This window comes from Strongyloides ratti (genome assembly GCF_001040885.1).
Source record: "Strongyloides ratti genome assembly S_ratti_ED321, chromosome : 2".
Classification (NCBI taxonomy): Eukaryota; Metazoa; Nematoda; class Chromadorea; order Rhabditida; family Strongyloididae; genus Strongyloides; species Strongyloides ratti.
In genome coordinates, this window is record NC_037308.1 from 12203423 (window position 1) to 12227066 (window position 23644).

At 19.1% G+C, this 23644-nt stretch overlaps 3 protein-coding genes across 3 annotated transcripts; all 3 read right to left on the bottom strand.

The window, feature by feature from the left end:
* Window positions 1-1805: 1805 nt before the first annotated feature.
* On the bottom strand, window positions 1806-3261 carry SRAE_2000389700 (GPCR, rhodopsin-like, 7TM domain-containing protein; the record flags this gene model as incomplete). Its single annotated transcript, XM_024642703.1, has 2 exons — window positions 1806-2462; window positions 2578-3261. 2 exons carry the CDS (start codon window positions 3259-3261, stop codon window positions 1806-1808), a joined length of 1341 nt encoding a protein of 446 aa, XP_024508447.1.
* A 3511-nt stretch (window positions 3262-6772) lies between these two features.
* On the bottom strand, window positions 6773-7162 carry SRAE_2000389800 (Hypothetical protein; the record flags this gene model as incomplete). Its single annotated transcript, XM_024642704.1, has 1 exon — window positions 6773-7162. The coding sequence occupies one exon, from the start codon at window positions 7160-7162 to the stop codon at window positions 6773-6775; it is 390 nt and encodes a 129-aa protein (XP_024508448.1).
* Window positions 7163-8077: 915 nt separating this feature from the next.
* On the bottom strand, window positions 8078-22892 carry SRAE_2000389900 (Diacylglycerol kinase theta; the record flags this gene model as incomplete). Its single annotated transcript, XM_024642705.1, has 11 exons — window positions 8078-8320; window positions 8669-9563; window positions 10470-11925; window positions 12057-12239; window positions 12289-12584; window positions 16485-16491; window positions 20834-21082; window positions 21125-21376; window positions 21720-22491; window positions 22540-22632; window positions 22821-22892. The coding sequence occupies 11 exons, from the start codon at window positions 22890-22892 to the stop codon at window positions 8078-8080; spliced, it is 4518 nt and encodes a 1505-aa protein (XP_024508449.1).
* Between the last annotated feature and the right edge of the window lie 752 nt (window positions 22893-23644).

Here is a 23644-nt window from a genome sequence, read left to right on the forward strand (position 1 = left end):
GACGTGACTGTGTATACATCTAGATAGAAATAGTTTCATCCCTCCTTTTTTTTAGAATAAAACAATAAATAGAGAATAATTTATATCATATATTCAATTAAAGAATATTCTTAAAATTCATTGAAAATTAATTAGAAACTTTTTTCTCCCAAAATAAAAATAAAAAAATGTTAATTTGTGATTTATTAATTAATGTTCTCTAAAAGTACTATAAACAGCTGATTATATCATTGTAAAGATATATATTAAGATTTTTGCACTATTAGGATATTAAAATATTAATAAATCAAATGTTTTTATTTAATTATTAAATGTTTACATTTGAGACTTCAAACTTTTTTTATATATAACAATGTTATCCTATATTTTTTGCATAAACATTTTCGCATATTTTAATGAGGAATAATAATTAAGCTAAATATATCGTTTTTCTCAAAGATTTCTTTTTATCATTCCTGCAAAATGAGACATAATTATTATATTTCGTTTTTGTTTAAATAATAATAAATACTTTTTAATGGACAATTTTCTGATTCACTATAAAAAAAATATTTAAAAAAAAAATTTTTTTTTGTTAACCAATAGATAATTAGAAATATTAATTACGTATTTTTATTATAGAATAGAAATAAATAAATAAAAAAAAAATGATTTATTTTTTGAAAGCTATAATATGAAAAATGGAAGCATTATTTATAAAAAAAAAAAAGAATATATAAAATTTACTTTTATTTCTAAAAATATTAAAGTTAGCTTTTATTTTAAAATGTTTTAATGTATAAATTTTAGATCTTATAAATGAGAAAATTTATTCATAAATACTGGTTAATATTTTTAATCAAAAATAATAACTTAATTTTTACAACAATTATAAAAAACAAAACTATTTTTTTTTTGCTTTAAACAACTTTATTATATACAAATAACTTTAAGAGCAATTCAAATATATTTTATACTAATAAAATTATGGTAAAAAATTAAATAAACTAAATTTTACACTTTTAATTTTAAAACATCATGCATTTCTTTATATGATATCAAGTGATTTTAAAATACATCTTAATGTAAGTGGCTAATTAATAAATTATGTTAAAGCTATATATACTTAAAGATTGTAAAGAACAACAAAAAAGAAGATAAATTATTATACTTCAATTGCTTTTAAAAAAAAGCAATTTGTTTTATTTTTTTCATGAAATAAAATAATAAATAAAATGTTAAAAAATTTTTATTTTACTAAAATTTTATTTAAGGTAATTTTGAGTATTTATAATGAGATAAAGTTATAAAAAAAATTTTTTTTTTTATTTTAAACTGACTATTTTCATATTTAAACTTATTTTTTAATGTAACCATTTCCATTATAAAAAATTCATACTTTTTATTAATATTTCCATTCTGCAGTAATAATTAGCTTTTATATACATTAAGAAAAATAGTAATTAAGTATATTTTTAAAGTAATATTTAACTATGCTAAAGTTATTCTTTTTTAATTCTAAACACTTTATACCTTTTTAGACAACAACATTATTTAAAATGATTATTTTTTTATAAAGATTTAATGTAAAAATTTTTTTTTAAACATAATTAGATATTAGAAAATAAGTATAAATGATGTAATTTTATTTAGTATAAATCATAATACAAAAATAAAAATAAAATAATGTAAAATAAACCCGAAAATTTTGTAAAAAAAAATAAGTAGTATATGTTAAATAAATTGAATTTTTTTTTCTCTAAAAACTACTAGTTTTGTTTTCCTAAATTTTAAAAATGTTACAATAAAAAGTTATGTTGAAAATTTTATGAATACTTATGGGGTAAAATAAATTTCATAACATCACAGATTCCTCTTTTTATAATGCCATTCTCTTTATTTTTTCTTTTCCATCTTGCATACAAAAGGCAATTTGTTGATAAATCTAATAGAACAAAAAGATTACTTATTGCAACTAGGAGATTGAAAAATTCAACATCTGTATATTCGAATGCCTCTAATGTATCTAAAGTTATAGTTAAAGAATGTAAAATTAAAAATTTGATTGCTAACATAACAGCAGTTATATTAATATTATTTTCATTATCTTGTCGTTGATTTTGAAATTTTTCTAAGTGACAGGCAAGCTTTTGTCTTGCAGAAGATCTTTGTTTTTGAATTGGTCCTGGTAAAATATTAATTCTTACTATTTCTCCATTATCATTGGTACTACAACATTCTGGTGTTTTAAGTAATGCTTCATCTTCAAGTTGTCGTCTTCTCTCTAATTGGCCCGTTAATAATTTTCTTTGTTTCATTGATCTGGCAATGATAAGTTGTGTAGCAATTGTTAAAGAAAGAACCAAAATAAATGGTCCTGTCATTTCAAAGAGACTTTTAATAATAACTCTCAAAATAACACGATACCACCAATTTTCTCTTAATGCAGTTTGAATAATTTTTGTATCTCCACTAGGACATCTCTATAATAAAAAAAAAACATAAATTTGAAGTAAAATTATTTTTTTATTTTTATATATATATTTTAAGAACGAATTAAAAAACAAATATTTTATATATAAACATATTTTAACTTACGATAATTTTAACTTCTAAATAATTAGGTATTGAATAAATAATTGCCACAAAAACTACTAAAAGAGGTATTTTAAAGTCATTGAAATCAAAATTATGCATAAATAATGATGGAAAAGAATAATCGTCATTGAAATTATTTTTATTACAATTTCTTTTAATTTTTCCTTCTTCTTCAGATATTTCAATAGGGTGTTTATATGTAAATCTTTGACTTCGCCGTACTTTTATTGTTGATGCACGTTTTCTTTCAAGAAAAGGTTGTGATACAGCTCTAAAACGTTGAAATGTTATATATAAAACCATCCATATGGAAGCTGTTCTAAATGAATTTGAAATAGCAAATGCTAAAGGTTTAAGCATACTTGGTGATGGATTATAACCCATAAAATATTCTATACAATATGGTAATACATAAACTTCTATTGATGATATTAATGTTATTGTATTACATAATGCTAATATTATAACAGATGAAATAAACCTTGAATTAAATTTTTCTAATGTTGATATGTGTGCAATGACCATTAAAATGTTTACATTACCTACAATACCAAATAATAATGTTGCCATAGAAAATGGTCCTGATATTAATGCTATTAGCTTAGCTTTACCATCTAATTCTTCCTCAAAATATTCATTTGAATTATTATTAGACAAATCACAATTAAAGTATATCTCTTCCATATTTTTTTTTTTATTTTTGATTTTATATATTGAAAGATATCTACAATAATAATGAAACAAAAAATAGTAAGAAAAAATAAGAAAAAAAAAAATATTTAAAGTCATGTATATTTTTTTTGTTACAAAATAAAAAAACATTTTACAATTTATTAAAAAAAAACATATAAACATTATAAGTAAATTTAAAAAATTATTTGCCTTTAGTTTTTATCTTATACCTAAATATGTAAGTTAGATAAAATAGAAAAAAAAATGTAATTAATATAGTAATAATAATATTACTTATAGTTTAAAAAACTTTTTTTTTAATTATTAAGGTTTCTTATATAAGAGGAAACTAAGAATAATATATATTCATCATCATCTAATATATTTATAATATATAAAAAAATAATGTAATAATAATTTTCTTAAAGATATAAATAAATTCATAAAAATAATTAAGAGTGTATTAATAAATATTTTTAAAAATATTTTTAAGTAAGCATTTGATAACTTTTTTATAAAGAAGTTAAAAATTTTTTATTTTTAAAAAGTGGGATGGACGGTCGTAATCAGGACATATGGTTCCTTAAGCTATAATAAATGTCCAATATTGGTTTAAAAACTTTGAACCCTTTAGGGATTTTTTGAATAGTCATTAACAAAAATTGACTTTGTCAATATAACAAAACACATATATCGTAATTTTGATGGGATAAAAAGTCAAAAGATAATATAATATATATGTTTTAAAAATATAAAACATATCAAAAGTTGTAACAAAATCAAAAGAAATTGAAGTGAGTTATATGTCACCAAGATATCATCATATAATTTTATTTCTTCTATGGATATTTTAAAATGATATCAATTTTTAAAAAAAAAAATAAAATAAAAATTTCAATCAAGTTATTTTATTGAAAAATTATAATAAAATATAATTTTATTGGTATTAATAATTTTATTAAAAATGATACAACTTATACATAGTATAATTTTAATTTGTTATTTGAAACAATTTAAAAATTATTATTTAATTTATAACTTAAATATATCTTTTATCAAAAGAAAAACTATTTATAAAAATTTTAAAAAGTTTATATAATGGCAATTTTTTAATTCATGGACATTATAATAACTACATTAACAATGAGGAATAGTATAGGTTTATTATTATAAAAATATGAAGATTAAAAATGGACAATATATCTTAATTTTAAGATTAATTCATGAAAATTATTTATATAAAAAAAAAGAAGGAAATAATAATTTTAAATAACTACATCAACAAATATAGTAACAAAATATATTAATTAACTTACTGCTAGAATATCCTCTTAAATTTGTAACTAAAAGTTATTAGAATAATAAAATGTAAAGAAAAAAAAATTTTTTTTTTAAATAAATATATTTATTGATGTTAACTAATTAAGTATAAAAATATATATAAAATAAAATATATAAATATGTTATAAAAAATTATAAAATTTCTTAAAATAAAAATCATGACACTTTTGATAAGAGTATGTAATTTTAACAAAATAAATAATATCAAATAAGAATGCTGTTGTTCCTTTTTTTTCTTTAAATTAAAAGATAAAATTAGCCAAAATATCATAGAAATGTTTATATATAATATTCAATAAACTTTTTTTTTTGTTAAAAAATATAAAATAAAAATAAAATTTATTTAAATAATATATTAAACAACTACTCAAATGATAAAAGAATATCAATTAAATATCCTCAAAGTTTCAATAATATTATAACTGATGGTAAAAAAAAAATATAACATGAAATATGAAATATATTTGAATATTTTTTAAAATAAAAAGTTAAGTGACAAAATTATAAATTTAGAATGATTTATTATTCAAGAAGAATTTGTATTCTTCTTTTTTAAGCTACCTAAATCCGGGTACCATTTATATACATGCACATATTTTGACTCTTCAAAATTAGGAAAAAAGAAAAGAAGTTAGAAAGGAAATACAATTTTGGAAAAGTTTAAAATTAAATATTTTTATTTGAGATGTAAATATAAATAGTGGAGGTTTGTATTGTTTCTATCAAAATTCTTTGAGTAAGATGATTAATTTTGAGTTAACTTAAAAAGATAAAGATAATGAAAAAAGAAAATAATTTATTTTGATATTTAAAAAAGAATAAGGAATCTGGAGGGTAAAATGAAATAAATAAATAAAATAAGATAGGTTTAATTAGAAATAATCAAAATATGTAAAAGAAAAGTAAGTATCATAATTGTATCTCATTTCAATAAAATTAATTTCAAGACATGTTAAATAATTTAGTTAAAACTTATACAATTACACAAATACAACACATATTTATATTTATCTTTTGGGTAGAACTTTTTCTTTAATTACTTAAAAGTAAATTTTTATCAAATACATTATAAAATAAAGGCATTTTTAAATTAAAATGAATAATCCTTAAACTACTTGGTCGATTTGATAATTATATAAGTAGAGTTAAATTTAAAAAAAAAAATAATTCTTTTAAATACATCTAGAATTTTTGAAATATCCTACTTTGCATCATAATATTTACATATATTTTATCATTCTCAAATTTTATATCAACATAGTTCAAGAGAACAATTTTGTTAATAACTAAAGCAAATGATTCTATTTTACATATAAATATAGTTGTAATTTAAAATACGAAATATAAAAAAAAAGTTATAAATATACATTCATACGATTCTAAGGGAATAATAGAAAAAAAGTGAATGAAAAAAAATACCCAAAAATGTTAAACATCAAGTATTATAAAATATTTTAAATTGTAAAAAAATTTACTAAAGTTTAAAAATAAATAATACTCCTATATATCAATGTTTATATTTTTTTTACAAATTTTTTTATATTATTTTATCTCATTTTCAAATATGTAATAATATTAAAACTGTTTACTTATTTTTTTTGAATTTTTAAACCTTTTTATCATGAATAAGTAATAATTAATCAAAATTAAAAGTATAAGTTATAATAACTATACCCCATATATTTATTACTATTAAAAAAAAACATATTTGTTATATTTTACATTTAAAGATAAATCATTTTTTATGTCAAGTGTTTAATGGCAAAAAAACAAATTTATAATGAGATTTCTTTCAAAAAACATTTATGATAAATTATTTTTATATCCTCTTCTTATTACCCCCTTATCACTAATAATATTTAAGGAGTAAAGAGGCACATAAAAAAGTTATTTATATTGTTTTACTATTTGTTCTTAATATTTATATATTTTAATAGTATAGAAAAAAAAATAAAAAAAATGAATTTCTTTACTAAATAAATTTATTAAAAATATACATAAACAAACATTTTTAAAGTAATATTATTATTATAGTGTTTTTAAAAATTAGTATATATATTATAAAAAGTGATTTTTTCTAACTAAATGTATAATTTTTTTTTTGATATTTCATAAATAATGTAGAGCTATAACAAAAAAAAATTCTTTAATTGTTAACTTGTTGAAAAAAAAAACTATTATATTAACATGAACTGTCATTTTGGATAGAACTAGTTGATAATTCATTTGTCAATTCAATTGCTGAATGATATTCTTTTTCAACTCCAGGTATATTTTGATGTTTATTTTTTCTTCTACTACTATCTTCTATTTTTTTATTTTCAAAAGACCTTCTATTAGTTTCTGTACGAGAAAGATTTGTTAATGATTTTCCCAATTTACTTTTGAATACCCGCCTCTTAAATTTAAAAATATTATTTTTTGTTGAATCTTTTTCTTTAATAATTTTATTATCACTTCCAGATATTGTTACTGATAGCGGTATTCCAAATTTTCCAACTTTATTTTGTTCCTCCTCTTTTTCCCTCTTTTTTCGTTCACGTATTTTTTTATTTGAAGGTCTATCAAGCATTGTTGCCTAAAACGATGAATATACAATTTTAATTATTATTCAATGAAGAAAAAAAAATTCATATATTTATTTAAAAATAAAATAAATATCAAAAATTAAAAAGAAAAATACTTTTATTTCCAAAAAGATACTCATAATAAGTTTTTATTGAAATAACAAAAAAATTTTTTTTTTATATTTCAAATTATTATTAATTTAAAAAGAAATGAAAAAGTGATGTAAATGAGATCAGGAGTTTTTATGTATATAAAAAATTTGTATTGGAAATAACAATATATAAAAAAAAATATATATATATATAAAGATCTATTCTTTTGAGAATATAAATTTTGTTATTAAAATCACTATAAAAAAATATACATAAAAATTATATATATATAATGTTTTTAATAATAAGCATATTTATTATTTTTAAAATTCTTAAAAAGAATAACTGAACGTATAGATAATATATATACATTATATATATTTATATATAAAAATTGCTTACATTGTAAGTACATTTATTCTAAAATCTATCCTAGAAATCCACTTAATGTTTTATTAATAACTAAAGTTTTAATGTGTTAATAAATTCTCTCATGAAATGTGCTATATACTTTAAGACTAATGTGATAAAATATTTTTAAAATATTAAGTTTCACACATTATGTTTTGAATTCTACATTCTAAATTGGCACGAGTTAATTTGGCAAAAGAAAAACAGTGTCATTTTATAGTTAATATTTTTTGATAAAGATATGAATGGATTATATTATATTATATATATATACATATATATTTGCATTAGTTATTAATAAAAAATAATATACAAATATATAAATGTAATTAAAAAAAAAAACAAAACTTTTCTAATATGAAGGAAGGAAGTAATATGAATAATAATAATTTTAGACCAATCAAATTTTTTTTTTTTTACAAAAATGCGTCTTCTTCCTCCTCCTCACCAGTTCCAGTTGTTTGTAAGTCGTCAGGAGTACTTTTTCCATGACTTAACTGTATATCGACACCTAAATGTGAAGTAACAACTCCACATCCTCCAAAACTTCCTGGTGAACCTTCACTTTGTGCTTGACGTAGTTGTTGTTGATTGCTAGAAGATAATGTACTAGCAGCATTGAACCTACGTGATTTCTTAGCTTTCTTCAACATTTTTGCCTAAGAAGAAGGGTATAATTTAGGTAGAAAAATATTCTCATGGACATATAAAAATTTATTTTATTTTATTTAGGTACTAAATAATTTTTTTTTGTGATGACATCTAGCAACCACAAATATAGTCAAGATATTGGTCAAAAAAAAACAAAAATATATATATAAAGAACACAATATACACTATCACATTGATATATATATAAACATTAAATTCTCAAAAAAAAAAATTAACTTTTACACTTATTGCTTTAATGGTAATTTATATAGTAGAAGGAAAAACAAACGGTGTAGAGTATTTAAAATAAAAAATTTGAAAATATAAAAATTGTATATCTAACACTTTAAACTTACTTTTAATGCTGATTTTAATATTGTAATTGTACCTGGAGGTTGAATATGAGGTTCACCATCAACTTGTACAGGCCATTCTTCATGAGTAATAATTCTTATAGAACCACCTTGAGCTATACGTATACCAGCAGCAAGTTTAGATTGAATTAAACCTAATCTAGATACATCAGGTATGCCAACAACTTCTAATAATCCATCATAATGTGTAGGTTTTTGAAAAACACCTTCTTCTTTTGCTGTACCCCATGGATTTGCACCAGAACCCCATGAAAGAAGATTAAGAATAACAATTCCTTCAATATTAGGTAATTCAATCATTTTACCATCAACTTCTAATTCAATACGTTTCCATAAATCTTTACAACTTCTTTCAAAAAGTGCTTTTTGAAGACCAATTTTAACATATTGTGTTTTATTAAACAACCTGCTTTGAAATTTTTCTGGATTTGCATCTCTTTTATTATGAAATTTTAAACAAACATCTGCATCTATACCAATACCAAAATAATTATTCATAATAATCATACTTGTTTGATCTTCTGGATTTGTCATAGTTTGTTCTCTTTCAAGAATAATTTCACCTTCTCTACCAGGATTAGCTGGTTGTTTTTCTTCCTCATGAAATACTACAGCCCACCTATCTAATCTAACTTCTTCTGCCTCAATAACATCTTTTAATATATCTAAGGGATTTTCTTCTCCAGTATAACCACCGCCCCAACGAAGTACACGTGCTAAATCATTACCAGTACCTAAAGGAACAATTCCACATGGAGGAGAAAAACATGCTGCTTCTTGTTTTACAATATCAAGACATTGTAAAACCCATCCTATAGTACCATCTCCACCACATGCTAATATCCTATATTTTGGTATATTTCTAAACACATATAATCTAAAATAAAAAAAATTAAATTAAAAAAAAAAGTTTATTGATAATATAATAAAAATATATTTATATATGATTAAATTAAAAATTAGTTATTTTTAATTTAAAAATAAAATATGTAATATTAAAATACTTTTTAATTGACCTAATAAAAATATGGATAAAATAATGTTATACTATAGATAAAATATTTAAGAATAGTTATAAAAAAATTTAAATAAAATATAAAAAAATAATGTCCTTTTTGAAGAACATTAAATGTTCCTAGCGTACAACAGAACTATTTAATGCAATTAAAATGTAAGAACAAGAAAAGAACAATTAAAGGACAATTAAAGAATACTAAAAAAAAAAGTGACCTACTATGTAGTTAAAATAAAAAGTTCTTGTCTTATTATTATATGTTATTTATGTTTACATAAAAATTTAATATATTTTTATATAAAATTTTTTTTATTAATATATAACATGGCATAATTTGTTTTATAAAAAAAATAAAAAAAAAACCTAGACATTTATTCATTATTTTATTTTTTTTTATAGAAAATTAAAAGTATTAAAAAAAATACAATTAATTTCTTTAATTTTATCGTAAACTACAAATATTTTTAATTTTAATTTAAAAAGTTATAAGTTGTATATTTATTTACATTTAAAATAAATTTAATTTAATGCAAAAAAAAATTGCATTTTATTAAATTATTTTAAATAGTATATAATAATAAATTAATGATTATTTTATCTCATTATACATCTTTTAAAATTTTCTTATTATAAAGAAAAAAAAATTACTTTTCTAATACATTTAAAATGTTTTAAAGAACTTTTAAAATTAAATGAAAAGGGAAATTTTATACAGTACTAAAATGCATTTATGTGAAGGGAAATTTTTAATTATATGATAAAACTTACCCAACTAATGGACCACCTTTAAGAACATCAAAAACTTGAAATGGATTTAGTTGACGGCGAAAAGCTGTTATTAATTCATTTCCTTGACATCCACCAGATTTAGTATTAACAAGAACAAGTAATGGTTCAACATCACTTGGAATCATATGTTGTTGAATATTTGGTAAACATAAAACAATTAATTTTTTATCTTCATAAACAGCATTTTGAAGTTTTTGAACAGCAGCTGTGGCTGCTTTTGGTGTATTAAATGTTATTACTAAACTACCGTATTCAAAATAAATTGGTCCTATTGCTGTAAATGGTTTCTCTTTAGCACCTAATAATTTTAATAAAATTCTTTCATATTGTCGTTGAGCTAATGATACTGGTAGATTACCAACAAAAACTGCATGATCATGTGGATCTTCTTTTTCTTGTATATAAAATCTAACCACATGAAAACGTCTTAATGAATCTTTTTTTAAATTTCTAAATAATTGTAACATATTTTCTTGTGGATTAGCTGTCCGTTCAACAACACCACGTTCTAAAGATACTTCAATTAAATTATACTTATTCCAATTATTTTTATCTAAACCAAATGAAGTCAATGCTTCTGAAAGAACATCTTGTACAAGTGTTTCACGATTAACATAAATTTCTGTAAATGTAATTGGTATTCTAAGCCATCCACCATATATTTTAACAATAGCTTTTTCAGGATCATCTTTATGACGTAAAAATAATTGTGCTCTTCTACCTTCTGGTCTTTTAACATTTCTTAATGGTACAGGATCTTCTAGTAATTCTTCCTCACCACCAGGTTCTGTTGGTACTTGAGTTAAAAAATAATTATCAGAAGTATCATAAATATTAAATTTTCTTAATGCTATATCTCTTATCTGTTCTACAGATGCAACTTTTGGCACACTAATAGTTCTATAAACTTGTGTTCTTAATGAATAATTACCATCATATATTTTTAATATTTCATAATCATCTCTTTCTTTTTCATCACATCCATTATTATTATCATCATTAAATTGATTACTACTTTTTTTATCAATTTTTAAATTACCACTTTGTTCATTAGTACTAGTATTGGTACCATCACCATTAGAATGAATATTTAATAATTGTTCCATTGGTAATTCTGTTCTAGGAATTGTTAAACAATTAGGTGGTAACATTATTTTTCTTAATGGTCCAAAATCACATTCTGGGTTCATCATACGATAACAAGTTGCATGAACTGTTTGTGAACACCACTCACATCTCATACCCGTTAAACATTCAAAGGAATAACAACTTTTCTTACAAACAACGCATTTAGAATCTTTTGGTAAATTTCCTTCTCTCATATGGTGAAGTTGTTTTTGAGCTGATTGGTCTATAGAAGGAATATATGTTGCTGCCTCACGACAATCTGACACAGCTAAATCTTGACACTCAACATGAACATAATATTCACATACTATAATATAAATATTATTTAAAAATGATAAATATATATAATTTTTGAAACAATATAATTATTATATTTTAATTATATATGTGTATAAATATATTAATATTAAAAATTTATTAATAAAATTATATACTAACCTTCACATTCTTTACTTAAAGAATCATCAGTCTTCTTTCGACAAACAGAACAAAAATGTTTTTTTATAATTCCAGGTTCTGTCCATGTATGAGCAACAGGATTTTTTATTAATTGTAATGCCACACCGGAGCAATATGATACAATAGTTTTTAAACATTTGTCGTGACAAACAAAATTACAAACTAAAAAGTAATATAAATAATTTATTATAATAAGAAAATATAAAATTACCTTCACAGGCATATCCCTGTGATATCATACCCCATATTTTATCACAACAATGATGACAATACATAGGTTTACCAAAAGTTTTTTTAACAAAAAAATGTCCATGATCTTTGGCAATTGTAGTAGAAGAAAGAAGTGTCGCATCCACATTATGTCCCTCTGCAGCCATACCTCCACAACAAATATTTGATATTCTTTGGTGTTTATTATTATATTCAATACCAGATAATTCTGTCAATATTTCAGGTTGTTGTTGATGGTAATGGTATTGATGTTGTGACAATATCTTTTTATTGAAACTATAAAACAATAAATTTTTTTTTAATTAAAATATTATAACTATGTTTTTAAATAAAATGTCTAGATGTAATATCTTATATCTTGGTAATGAAACAATAAGTAGTATTATTTTTGTTTTCACAAGAAAAAAAAATAAGAATAAGCAGATTTTTTATTTTAATTTTAGAAGCAATATACTTTTTTTTTGACATCACACAGTATATTATATATAGATAAAAAAAAAGAAAGTAGAAAAGAAGATTTTTATAAATATAAGATAGACAAAATATAAATATATTAACAATTTATTTAAAAAAAATAAAAGGTAAATAAAATGTTTTTAAAAAAAAAAAAATTTACACCAGGTGAGATTGAAAGCTTAATATAGAAAAAAAAAATATTATTTATATATACGTCTTATTATAGGTACAAATTTTTTGAATGTTTCCTTATTTACATATATGAGATGATTATGTTTTTGTTATTTTTTTATTAGAAAAAAAAAAGGTAGAGTGTTCTTTATTTCTATTTATTTATATATAACATTAAATAGTTAAAAAAAAAATTTAATAAAAGAAAATAATAACCTTATTAGATGAATAAATTGTAGCAAGAATAAAAATTATTATAAATTTTTTTTTTTTTAGATTTTTTTTTTTCTGTTAAATATAATGGTGGAAAATAATTATGATTTATGTTATAAAAGGTGTTAATAATAAATATAAAAAGTATAATCTTTTATTTTTAGAAATTCTTTTACTCTTAGAGGTTAAATTATATGTCATTGTAAAGTTAAATGATAATGGTGGTAAAAAGAATATTATATACATATATATACATATATATATATATATATATATAAATATATGTTAGGTGACAAAACAAGAAAACGGCATAACAGACCACTTTTAAAAGTTGGAGACACATTCAAAAAAAAATTGAAATTGAGTGTTAAATAATAGTTAGGCGCCAATATTATATATAAATATAGATAAATGTGTGTATATTTGTGAGGAACGAAGAAAAAAATATTTTTTTATGAAAGTTAAATGTCGGTAAAATGATATTGTGGATGAAGGAGATAGTATATTTATATGAATATACATATATATATATATATATTCTTGACAAATTTTTGATGCAATATTCAAGTAAATATATATAAATATATATATATATATATTAAGAAAAGAATGATGATGAGGAATGTTACTAATATAAAAGTATCCTTTATGAAAATATAGTTATGTCCTCTAAATATCTTTACAATATTACTAGATGGCATACTCCATCAGAATCTTGAATGTGTTGGTGTGAAAATTTTATATAGGTACACGTTATTTATATAGTTATGTATAAAAGTACCAATATCTTGAATGTATTATAGATAATGATAAAATAGAAATACCAGCAAAATAACGTGGGATTTTTACATAAATTTTAGTCTATTTATAATAATTGTACTTATTATAATACGAAAAATAAGTTTTTAAATGATGTATCATAATAGTTAGCTAATTATCAAGTGATATTATTATATAAAGTTGATATTTGAAAAGAAAAAAGACATCTAAAAAGCATGTGATGTTAAGAAAGTATATGATAATTACCACAAAACTACGTCATAATAATTTTATGAATTTATCGTAGATGGCATAATTAATAAAAATTGGGAAAAAAAATGATGCCATTTCCTAAATTGATATAAAAAATATGTGAGTTAAAGATATAAATTTGAAGAGAACTCTCGTGATATATATTATAATATAGATACTTACAATTTGTAAAAACCTACAACAAGTATAATTAAAAAATAAGAAAAAGATAATTAAGCAAAGAAACATAATTGGATTCAGGAAATGATATATATAACAATAATAATAATAATAATAAATAGTAATATATATATATATATATATATATATATATATATATATATATATATATATATATATATATATATATTCATACACGTGGGCCGCATATATCTATATTTATAAAAATGATAGAAAGTTTATTGAAAATTAATTTTTAAAAATGTATTTTCTATTTGAATAAAAAACTTAGTAGATATAAATAATAACATTCATTAAATAGAAAAAAAAAATATTACAACATAAAGTTTTAATATATTTATAAAAGTTATTTTTTAAAAAAAAATATGTTTGCATTTTAACCTTAACAGTTACCTATTTTTATTGGTTTGTCAAAAAAAAAATTATATAATAATTTCTTTTAATGGACAGATAAGTTAATTGCTTAAATAATTAATAGTAAATAACATAACTTTGACAAATATTATCGCAAAAAATAAAAATTAATAACAAAATAAAGTATTATTATTAAATAAAAATTTATTTCCATTTTTTTTAATCAAACAAAATTTACTTACCTCAATGTTCTGGATTTTGTAGTACAAGGAATACAAAAATGAAAAATCATTATAATTGTTATATTTTAAAAAAAATATAAATAATTATATTTTATTTAAAAAAAGAAATCAATTGTATAGTAATTTTAAAATATTTTATAATATGAGATTTATGGATTATAGAAGAATATAAAGAAAATAATATATTTAAAGATACATTTATAGATCGTATTTAGAAATGTCAAAAAAAAGAATATTAATAATTACTATGATTGATATGGTTAATATAATAATAATTTTAAAAGTATTGTTATTAAAAATTTTCCAATTTATATAATATATGTAACAAAAAAAAAACTTTTTGGAATTTATGTAAAATATATATTAAATTTACTAAAATTATAAGGTAAAATATTTTAAGAGATTGAAAACTATTAATCTTGATTATTTTTTTTTATTAATTTTTATATGTAATAAAATATATAAATTTATAAACAATTATGATAAAAAAAATTTAACTTTAATAAATGAATTTAAAATAAAGTAAAAAAACAAGAAAACATACAAAAGAATGTATATATGAAATAAAAAAATTAAGATCTTCCTAATTAATAGTTTATTAATTTTTTTATTAAAAATTAATATAATGTACATTCATTATAAATATTGTTTTTGTATATAAAAAAAAAATATATATTATATATATTTATAAATAATCAAAAATTTATAAAAGTAGCTATAATAAAAATTTAGTAACTTGCTAATTGATATATATATATATGTAAATTTTATGTAAATGAAGATAGAAAAAAAAAGTAATAGTAAATGTCAAAGAATATTATAAAATATAAAAGTACCTTTTCAAGAAAAAGTAATATCTTTATATTAAAATAAAAATAATTTTTAAAAACAGAAATAAATAAAAAAGTATTTCTTTTTCTTTATTATATTTAAGGTAATTAGAGAGGACATTAAAAAATTAAAATATTTAATTTTCTTAGGTTTGACACCCCAACCCGGCCACGTAATCAATTGGGATATATAAATAATACAACAGAATGAAATTGATGTTAACAAACTTGTTTATATTGTTTAACTATCATAAGTGAGAATTTGCATTAAAAATTACATGATTAGTTTATAAGTATTACAAAATAAACTAGGATTATAAGAGATGATCAAGTGTAAAAATGATAAATAGTATTGGTATTCAAAGAAAATTGTTTATAGAATATATTTTGAAAGAAATAATTTTTTTTAATGCACTCAAAAAATTTTTTCTATGTTAATATCTATTAATAAAAAAAGATTAAGAATACATATAAAACATTTAAATATAAAAGAATAAAATAAAAATAATTATGTGCGTATAAACATTTTTATGAGCTTAATTTTCAATTGGTTTTTTTATATATAAAAAAAAATAATACTACATTATTTTTGTTTCATTTTAAAATATAAGTTTTTTTTAAACATTATTATATTAAAAAAAAAAAAAAGTATTTTTATATACTATTAATTTTATTAAAACTTACAAAAAAAAATTTACCTTTTAACTTTTTAGTTTCTTAATTAAAAAAAAAATTATACTTAAAAATGATTCTTGTCAGAGTGCAGACTTTTTTTTTTCTTATTGTTAATAGCAAACTTTTTTAAAGACTAATTTATTAATAAAATTAACATAGCGACTTTATCAAACAAATGCGTTTTGGTCTTCTTTCTTTTCTTTTAAATTCTAAAATGACAAATAAGACTTCAAAAATTTAATAAAAAAAAAAATTTAATATTAAAAATTTTAAAATGTATTAAATTAAATATTTTATGTGCATAAAAAAAACGACGAGTAAAAGAATAATATATAATAAATATTGTTTTTAGGAAATTAAAAAAAAAAGATAATATTTATGAGGTAGAAAATTTTCTACTATTTTTTTTTTATATTTAATATATATATATATATATAAAGGGAGGTCTAATATGTGATAAAAATTATAATAATTTTTAAAAGAAAAAAAAAATTTTTTTTTTTTATAAAAACAAACATATTTTTATAAATATGTCTTTATTTTTGACAACGTTTTATTTTAATAACATAAATACTTTTGACTTTTTTTCTATAAAAATTATCACAAAAGCGTGAGAAATATAATTCTATTCTTTTTTCAAATATATATATATATATATATATACTATTTGAGTACTTTCTTTTTGAACAAATACAAAAAAAAGAAGGATAATACAATAGATGTATGATACATGTATATAAATATTTTAAAAAATATGTACAAACTCCAAAATAAGAATTATTTTAAAGTTGAAATAAATAAATTAAAAAGATATAGAAAGCTGTAAAGTAATAGATAGTACAACAATATCTTTTTCTTATCCGTTTCTCTTTGGAAATGGAGTCATTTGTATAGATTAATAGAATATAAATTGCCTCGAAGCGTTCCATAATAAAAAAAAAAAGGAAATGTAGAATGTTTTTAATGAGGGAAAGAAAAATCAATGATAAAGGAATATACTTTAAGAATTTTTATAAGGTTTACCAGTTAAAATGAAGTTGCGATTCAATAAGCAATTAAAGAGTTCTCTGAAAATAGAATATTTTATAAAAGTCAATAATAGAAAGGGTAAAGAAGAATGATAAAACCATGGCTAATGTAAAAACGATTATAGAAAAAAGTTTATAATATCGTGAATAGTTGGAGACTGAATAATGCAATAAACAATTATTTGTAAAAGGGATAACATTTTAACCATCCTTATTATTATTTATTATATTAGAAAATTTAAAGATTGAAAGAATATGAAATTTTAAAAAAAAACAAATGTTACCATGCAATATACATAAATTAATTATTAAAAAAAAACAATATAAAATGAATTTATAATATAAATATTTATATATAAATTATAAAAATGTAAATATATTTATAACTAACAATGCTCTTTGTATTTTATTAATACAAAATTTTATATTATTATAAACTCAAAAATGACGTAATACATTTTGAACCTTCACAAATATATATAAAATAAATATTTTTATTAATAAAGATAAATAGATATTTTTTTTTACTTTTTTTTTTTGCCTAACATAAAATTAAAATTATGTTACAAGGTACATCACTAAAAAAAATTGGTATTATTTTTAGAAATACAAACTATTTTTAAAAAAAAAAAATACTATTATAAAAATAAGAAAGACAGACGACAACAAAATGACGATAACCGACGACGTATACATTTATATTTTATAATAGTTCTATTGATGATATCTATAAACACAAGGAAATTCATAGATACACAAATTTAACGCCATTTATGTATATAATATTTTTAGCCGTTTTAAATAAATAATATTTGATAATAAATAAAAAAAAAAAAAATTTAAGTATACATTAATAAAAAAATATTTTTATTAAATTAATTTTAAAAAAAAAAAGAAAGAGTAATGGACTGGTTTAATATATCAATAATATTTATCAAAAAAAAAAAGATCATTATGTAGTTAAACAGGAAAATTAATATTAAAAATTACTTTTTTAAAAAAAACAGAGTAAAAAAATTAAAAAAAAAATTATAAGATTATTTTATGTATAATTAAATATTTTTTTTAAAAAATATAATCGATTAATATAAAAAGATATATGAGTTAATGTTAAAAACTTTTGGTATGTATTGTTATTATGATGATAAACTCTCAAAAATGTACAATTATATATGTGTTTGGTGAGAGGGGTATCAGATGTTAATGATAACAGAGTGAGACTTATGCACTTCTTTTGCCACAACACATCTTTTATATTCTATATTTTTACTATTAAACTTTTAGGATATATCACAATGTTTGTCTCATTGGTCCTTTTGGTCCACTCTCTCTCTCCCTTCTTTATAAATTTAGGCCCAGGCATAAAAATTAAAAAAAAAAAATTTTAAGAAAATTAGAAAATTGTGTGATAAGAGGAAGTTTATCATCTTTCTATACTCAGTAGTGAAATAAAAATGAATTAATTAATATAAGAATTATGAAATAAAAATAAATAATAATTAAATTAATAATATAATGATATATTACTTAATAAACATATATATATATATATATATATTTTTCTTTTCAAAACTATAACCGCCATTTTAAAAAGTATTTCATTTCAAGATATAATTTATGAATTATTTATTGATAATGTATTGTGATAATATTATGTTAAGTATACAATTGAACATATTATTATTGTATGAAATTTCTATTTCCCATATTTTAAAGCAAACAATTAAAAATCATAAATAAATGTATTGAATAAATTAAGAAAAATAAAAAGTGATAAAGAGGGTAAAATAAAATAAAAAAGAATATTTTTTTTTTTTTATAAAAAAATATTTTAATATGTCTTATAAAAGAAAATATAGTGAATAGCAGAGGATTTTGTTCTTATAATAATTATAATCTATCTTTTTCTATCATATAAGCATTATATAAATGAATGTACATATATTTTAAAATGTATATATAAAAGTTATATATGCCAACAACGACCACTTTTTCAAAATTATCAAGTCACTATGGCATATGTTTAGCTGGGAGTGTACTATAATACATATACGAATATGGGCATTTATTTACGTTACATATAACGTAGATATATTCTCATCAACAAGAGAGCTGATATATATAAGAAAAAGTTTTGTTTCTTAAGAAAGTTTCTTATTGAAGATTAAAAAATTTATATACTTTGTTAAATATAAAAATAGTGTTTTTAAAGGAAATTTTTTGAATTGACTAAAGATAAGTGATTTAAAAATAATAGGGAAATGAATGATGTGAAGGAGAACAATTTGATGAGAAATAAACTGTGATGATGTAAAACTTTGTTTTTGGAAGAAATCTAATTTAAAAAGACTCATTCTTAAGTTATATCTTTAAAATAAAGATTTTTTTTTTGTTTATATATTTTAAAATAAAAGAATCAAGAAAAAGATAAACAAGTTAAGTATTTATTTATTTAAATATATATTAATTAAATTTAATAAAAAAAAATAAGTTATAAAATATAAACTAAATAAAAAAGCTTATTTTGAAATTAATGAGAAAAAAAAATATATATTATAAATGAAATCTAATCTATAAATAGTAAATATTTTATTTAACAAATAATATTCATTCATCATACATACCCTTTTAAATTCACTCATCTATTTTTAAAGATTGAAAAGAAAAAAAAAAGAGAGAAAATAATTCAAAAAATAGAAATAAATTATCAATATGTATTGTGTATTTTTACAGTTAATATTTATATATTTATCAGGAAAAAAAATATATAATTAGTTATGTTTATTAATCGTAGAATATTACATAATAGTAAAAGTCTTTAGTTGCATAACAATAATAGATAATAATGTTTCTTACTAGAATTTCAAATTAATGTACAATCATTAAATACAATATTATTTTTAATAATCAATGTAGATTTTAAAATAATTAAAAATAAATATTAAAGAAATTACTAGAAAGAAGAGTTATTTATTTGTGATAAAATTGCCATATTTATATATTTATTTATTAAGTAACTGCATAAAAAAAATATATATATATATAATAATAAATTTTTATTTTATATAAAATATATAATTATAAATAGAAATATTTTCATAATATTTTCAAACAAAAATCTCATTACTATAATTGTTAGAGTAATTAAAAAATTATTTTGATAATTTTTTTACAATTTATTATAGAAAAAAAATATATATATATTATTGTTATATTTGTAAAGCTAATTAAATATAAGGTTCTTCCTTTATTTGTGAGATTCCATTTGAACCGAGAAGAATATAAAAGTATGGCTTTTTTCAAATAATAAAATTTGAATTACATAATATTTTAGTTTGGGTTACCAGTAAGAATAACTGTAGATGGCAAATCAACATTCATTGAATGACTAACTAATGGTGAAGGTATATTTTTACGTGGTTTAATTTTGGAAAATGAATTAATTGTTGAGGTAGATAATTTTCCAGGTTTTAAACGTGATAAAAATACACCAGATAATGTTTCTGAAGTTAATGATTCATTGAATGAAGTGGATAAATTTGTATTATCTAATACTATATTTGTTTGTTCTAATGATCCTTCAAGAGAAATTTCTATATCTGAAGTTGACTTATTAATTAATGGAAGTGTATTACTTGACTTATATTCTAATTGAGATTTTTCTTTTTTATTAAGTTGTTTTAATTCTCCCTCTATGTCATTATTTTTTCCTAATCCAATTATAGTTCGTGAATGTCCGGAATTTGATGTATGATTTGATGAAATTGTACCATTTTCAACAATGTTAGTTTTTAAATTTTTAATATTATACTTAAACTTTGATGTATTAGTAATTCTTGGATCGTACAAAAAGTTTGAAGATGTTGAAAGATTTTTTAAAATGTTTCCTTAAAATAAATATTAAAAATTTTATATACAATATTACTTTTTTTAATATAAAAAAAAAAGTATTAAAAATTTAATTGAATAAAACTACTAACTTTTCTATTTGTTAAAATAACTTGTCATAATGTTTTATCAACAATTCTATAATTTTTTTTTTTCAAATATGTACTATTACAAATAATGAGAATGTTGAATATAAAGAAAAAAGAAATGTGTAAAATAGGGATGATACTTTATATAAATAATAACTTATGACAATTATTATGTAGAAATATAAAAATAAATTGAATGAATATTAAAAAAAAAATATATATTTTTTTTTTATTAATGAAATATAAAACTTACTATTTTTACTATTCTTACATCGATAGTAAATAACTGCAAATAAAAGTAGAATAATAAATATTAGTAAAATAAAAGATATTGTAAAAAATGAATAAATGATAAAAGAAGTCCATTGACAAGTATTTGTACATGATAAACTACTACCATAAATTTCTGGTCCACTATCACAAACTTCACCTTTTTCAACAATTCCATTTCCACAGATAGGATCAATTGAATAACCATTAAAATATTTATAAGTTTTATGAAGACAATCAACAGTTCCAAAACGATGTAATAAACGATGTAATAAACAATTATCATTTTCATATATAGTAAAACATTTTTTAGTATTATTATTTATACATGTACAGTTATAAAATTCATCTTTAATTACCTCATCATCCATTGTAAAACCAATCATAGAAATTATTGAATATGCTATTTCTTTAGCATCTTTTATTAAATAATGATCATTAAATTCTTTTAAATGAATTTTAGCTGCCATTATATTTTTATATTCCTCTGAACAAAAACCTCTTCTATATGCGTGTGTATTTGATGGATACTCAGAAACAATCATTGCCAAATTATGTGGTGGTAAATTTTTATGATTCATTATTGTATATAAATTTTTAAAATATGTTATATCACCTATTTTAGTTGATGTATTTTTTAATTCAATATATTCAGAAATTGATATAAAAATATTTAATGGATACAATAATTCACCAGCTAATTTGATTACCCTATGAACATATAATCGTACAACAAAATTTTTATCATCAGTAAACTAGTTAATTAAAAAAAATATATATAATAATATATTATAATTACTTACTTCTTTGGCATCATAAAAAACTAATAATTGTACTAGTTTATAAGCATTGTTGTGTGATATCATTTTAACTTCATTTATATTTACAAAATTATTCTATCAAAAATAAAATTTATAATTAGTATATATATATTTTATGTACTTTTATAATTAAATTTAAAAAAAAAAGTTTAATTTTCTTTTTTCTTTACTTTACATTTATTGAAAAATGACAAAAGAAAAAAGATATAGAATAAAAAAATATATATATATTTATCAATTAATGATAAAAATAAAAAACTTACAATAATAGTAGAATTTTCACATGTTACATGTATTGTATGATTAATAATTAATAGAAAAATTATAAATTTCATCAATATATTTTTAAAAAATGTATATTGTAATGTACAATAAATCTTGGAGGTTTCATATTTAACCATTCCTGTAATAAAAACAAAATTTTTATGTTTTTTTTTATAAAGAGACATGACTAGAATAATGAATAAAAATAATAATTTAATAACAAAGAACTTTATATAATAAAGAAAAGATTAAATATAAAATAATAGTACATATTATAAAATTGTATAAAAAGAAATTAATGAAGAAATATGAGCATATAACATTTTATTGAATTATATTATTAATTTATAAATACTATTCTTATCATATATAAATAATTTGCACTTTAAATATTTTTAGATAAAAGTTACATCATAATTCTAAGAAAAATATTAATTTATATATAAATTAATAAATAAAAATATTATTTTTTGTTTTTGGTATTGTTAGAATAAAAATAAATAAAATTATTTTTATATATAAAAATTTTTTTAAGTTTTCATTATGATTAGTAAAATATATTTCAAATGAATAATTATTATTACAAATCGCATGGTCTATAAAATCAAATATACAAAAAAAAAATTAAATAAATATGAATGTATAATATTATTAATAAAGAAATATGTTTTATATATTGTTTTTAATAAAATAATATAATAGTAATAAACTTTTAAAAACTTAGTTAAATAATGATTATAATAAAGAAAATATCATTTAATTGAATATATCATACTAGGTGAGGAATAAGAGGTTGTCCTTCAAGGAATAAATATGTGTTGAT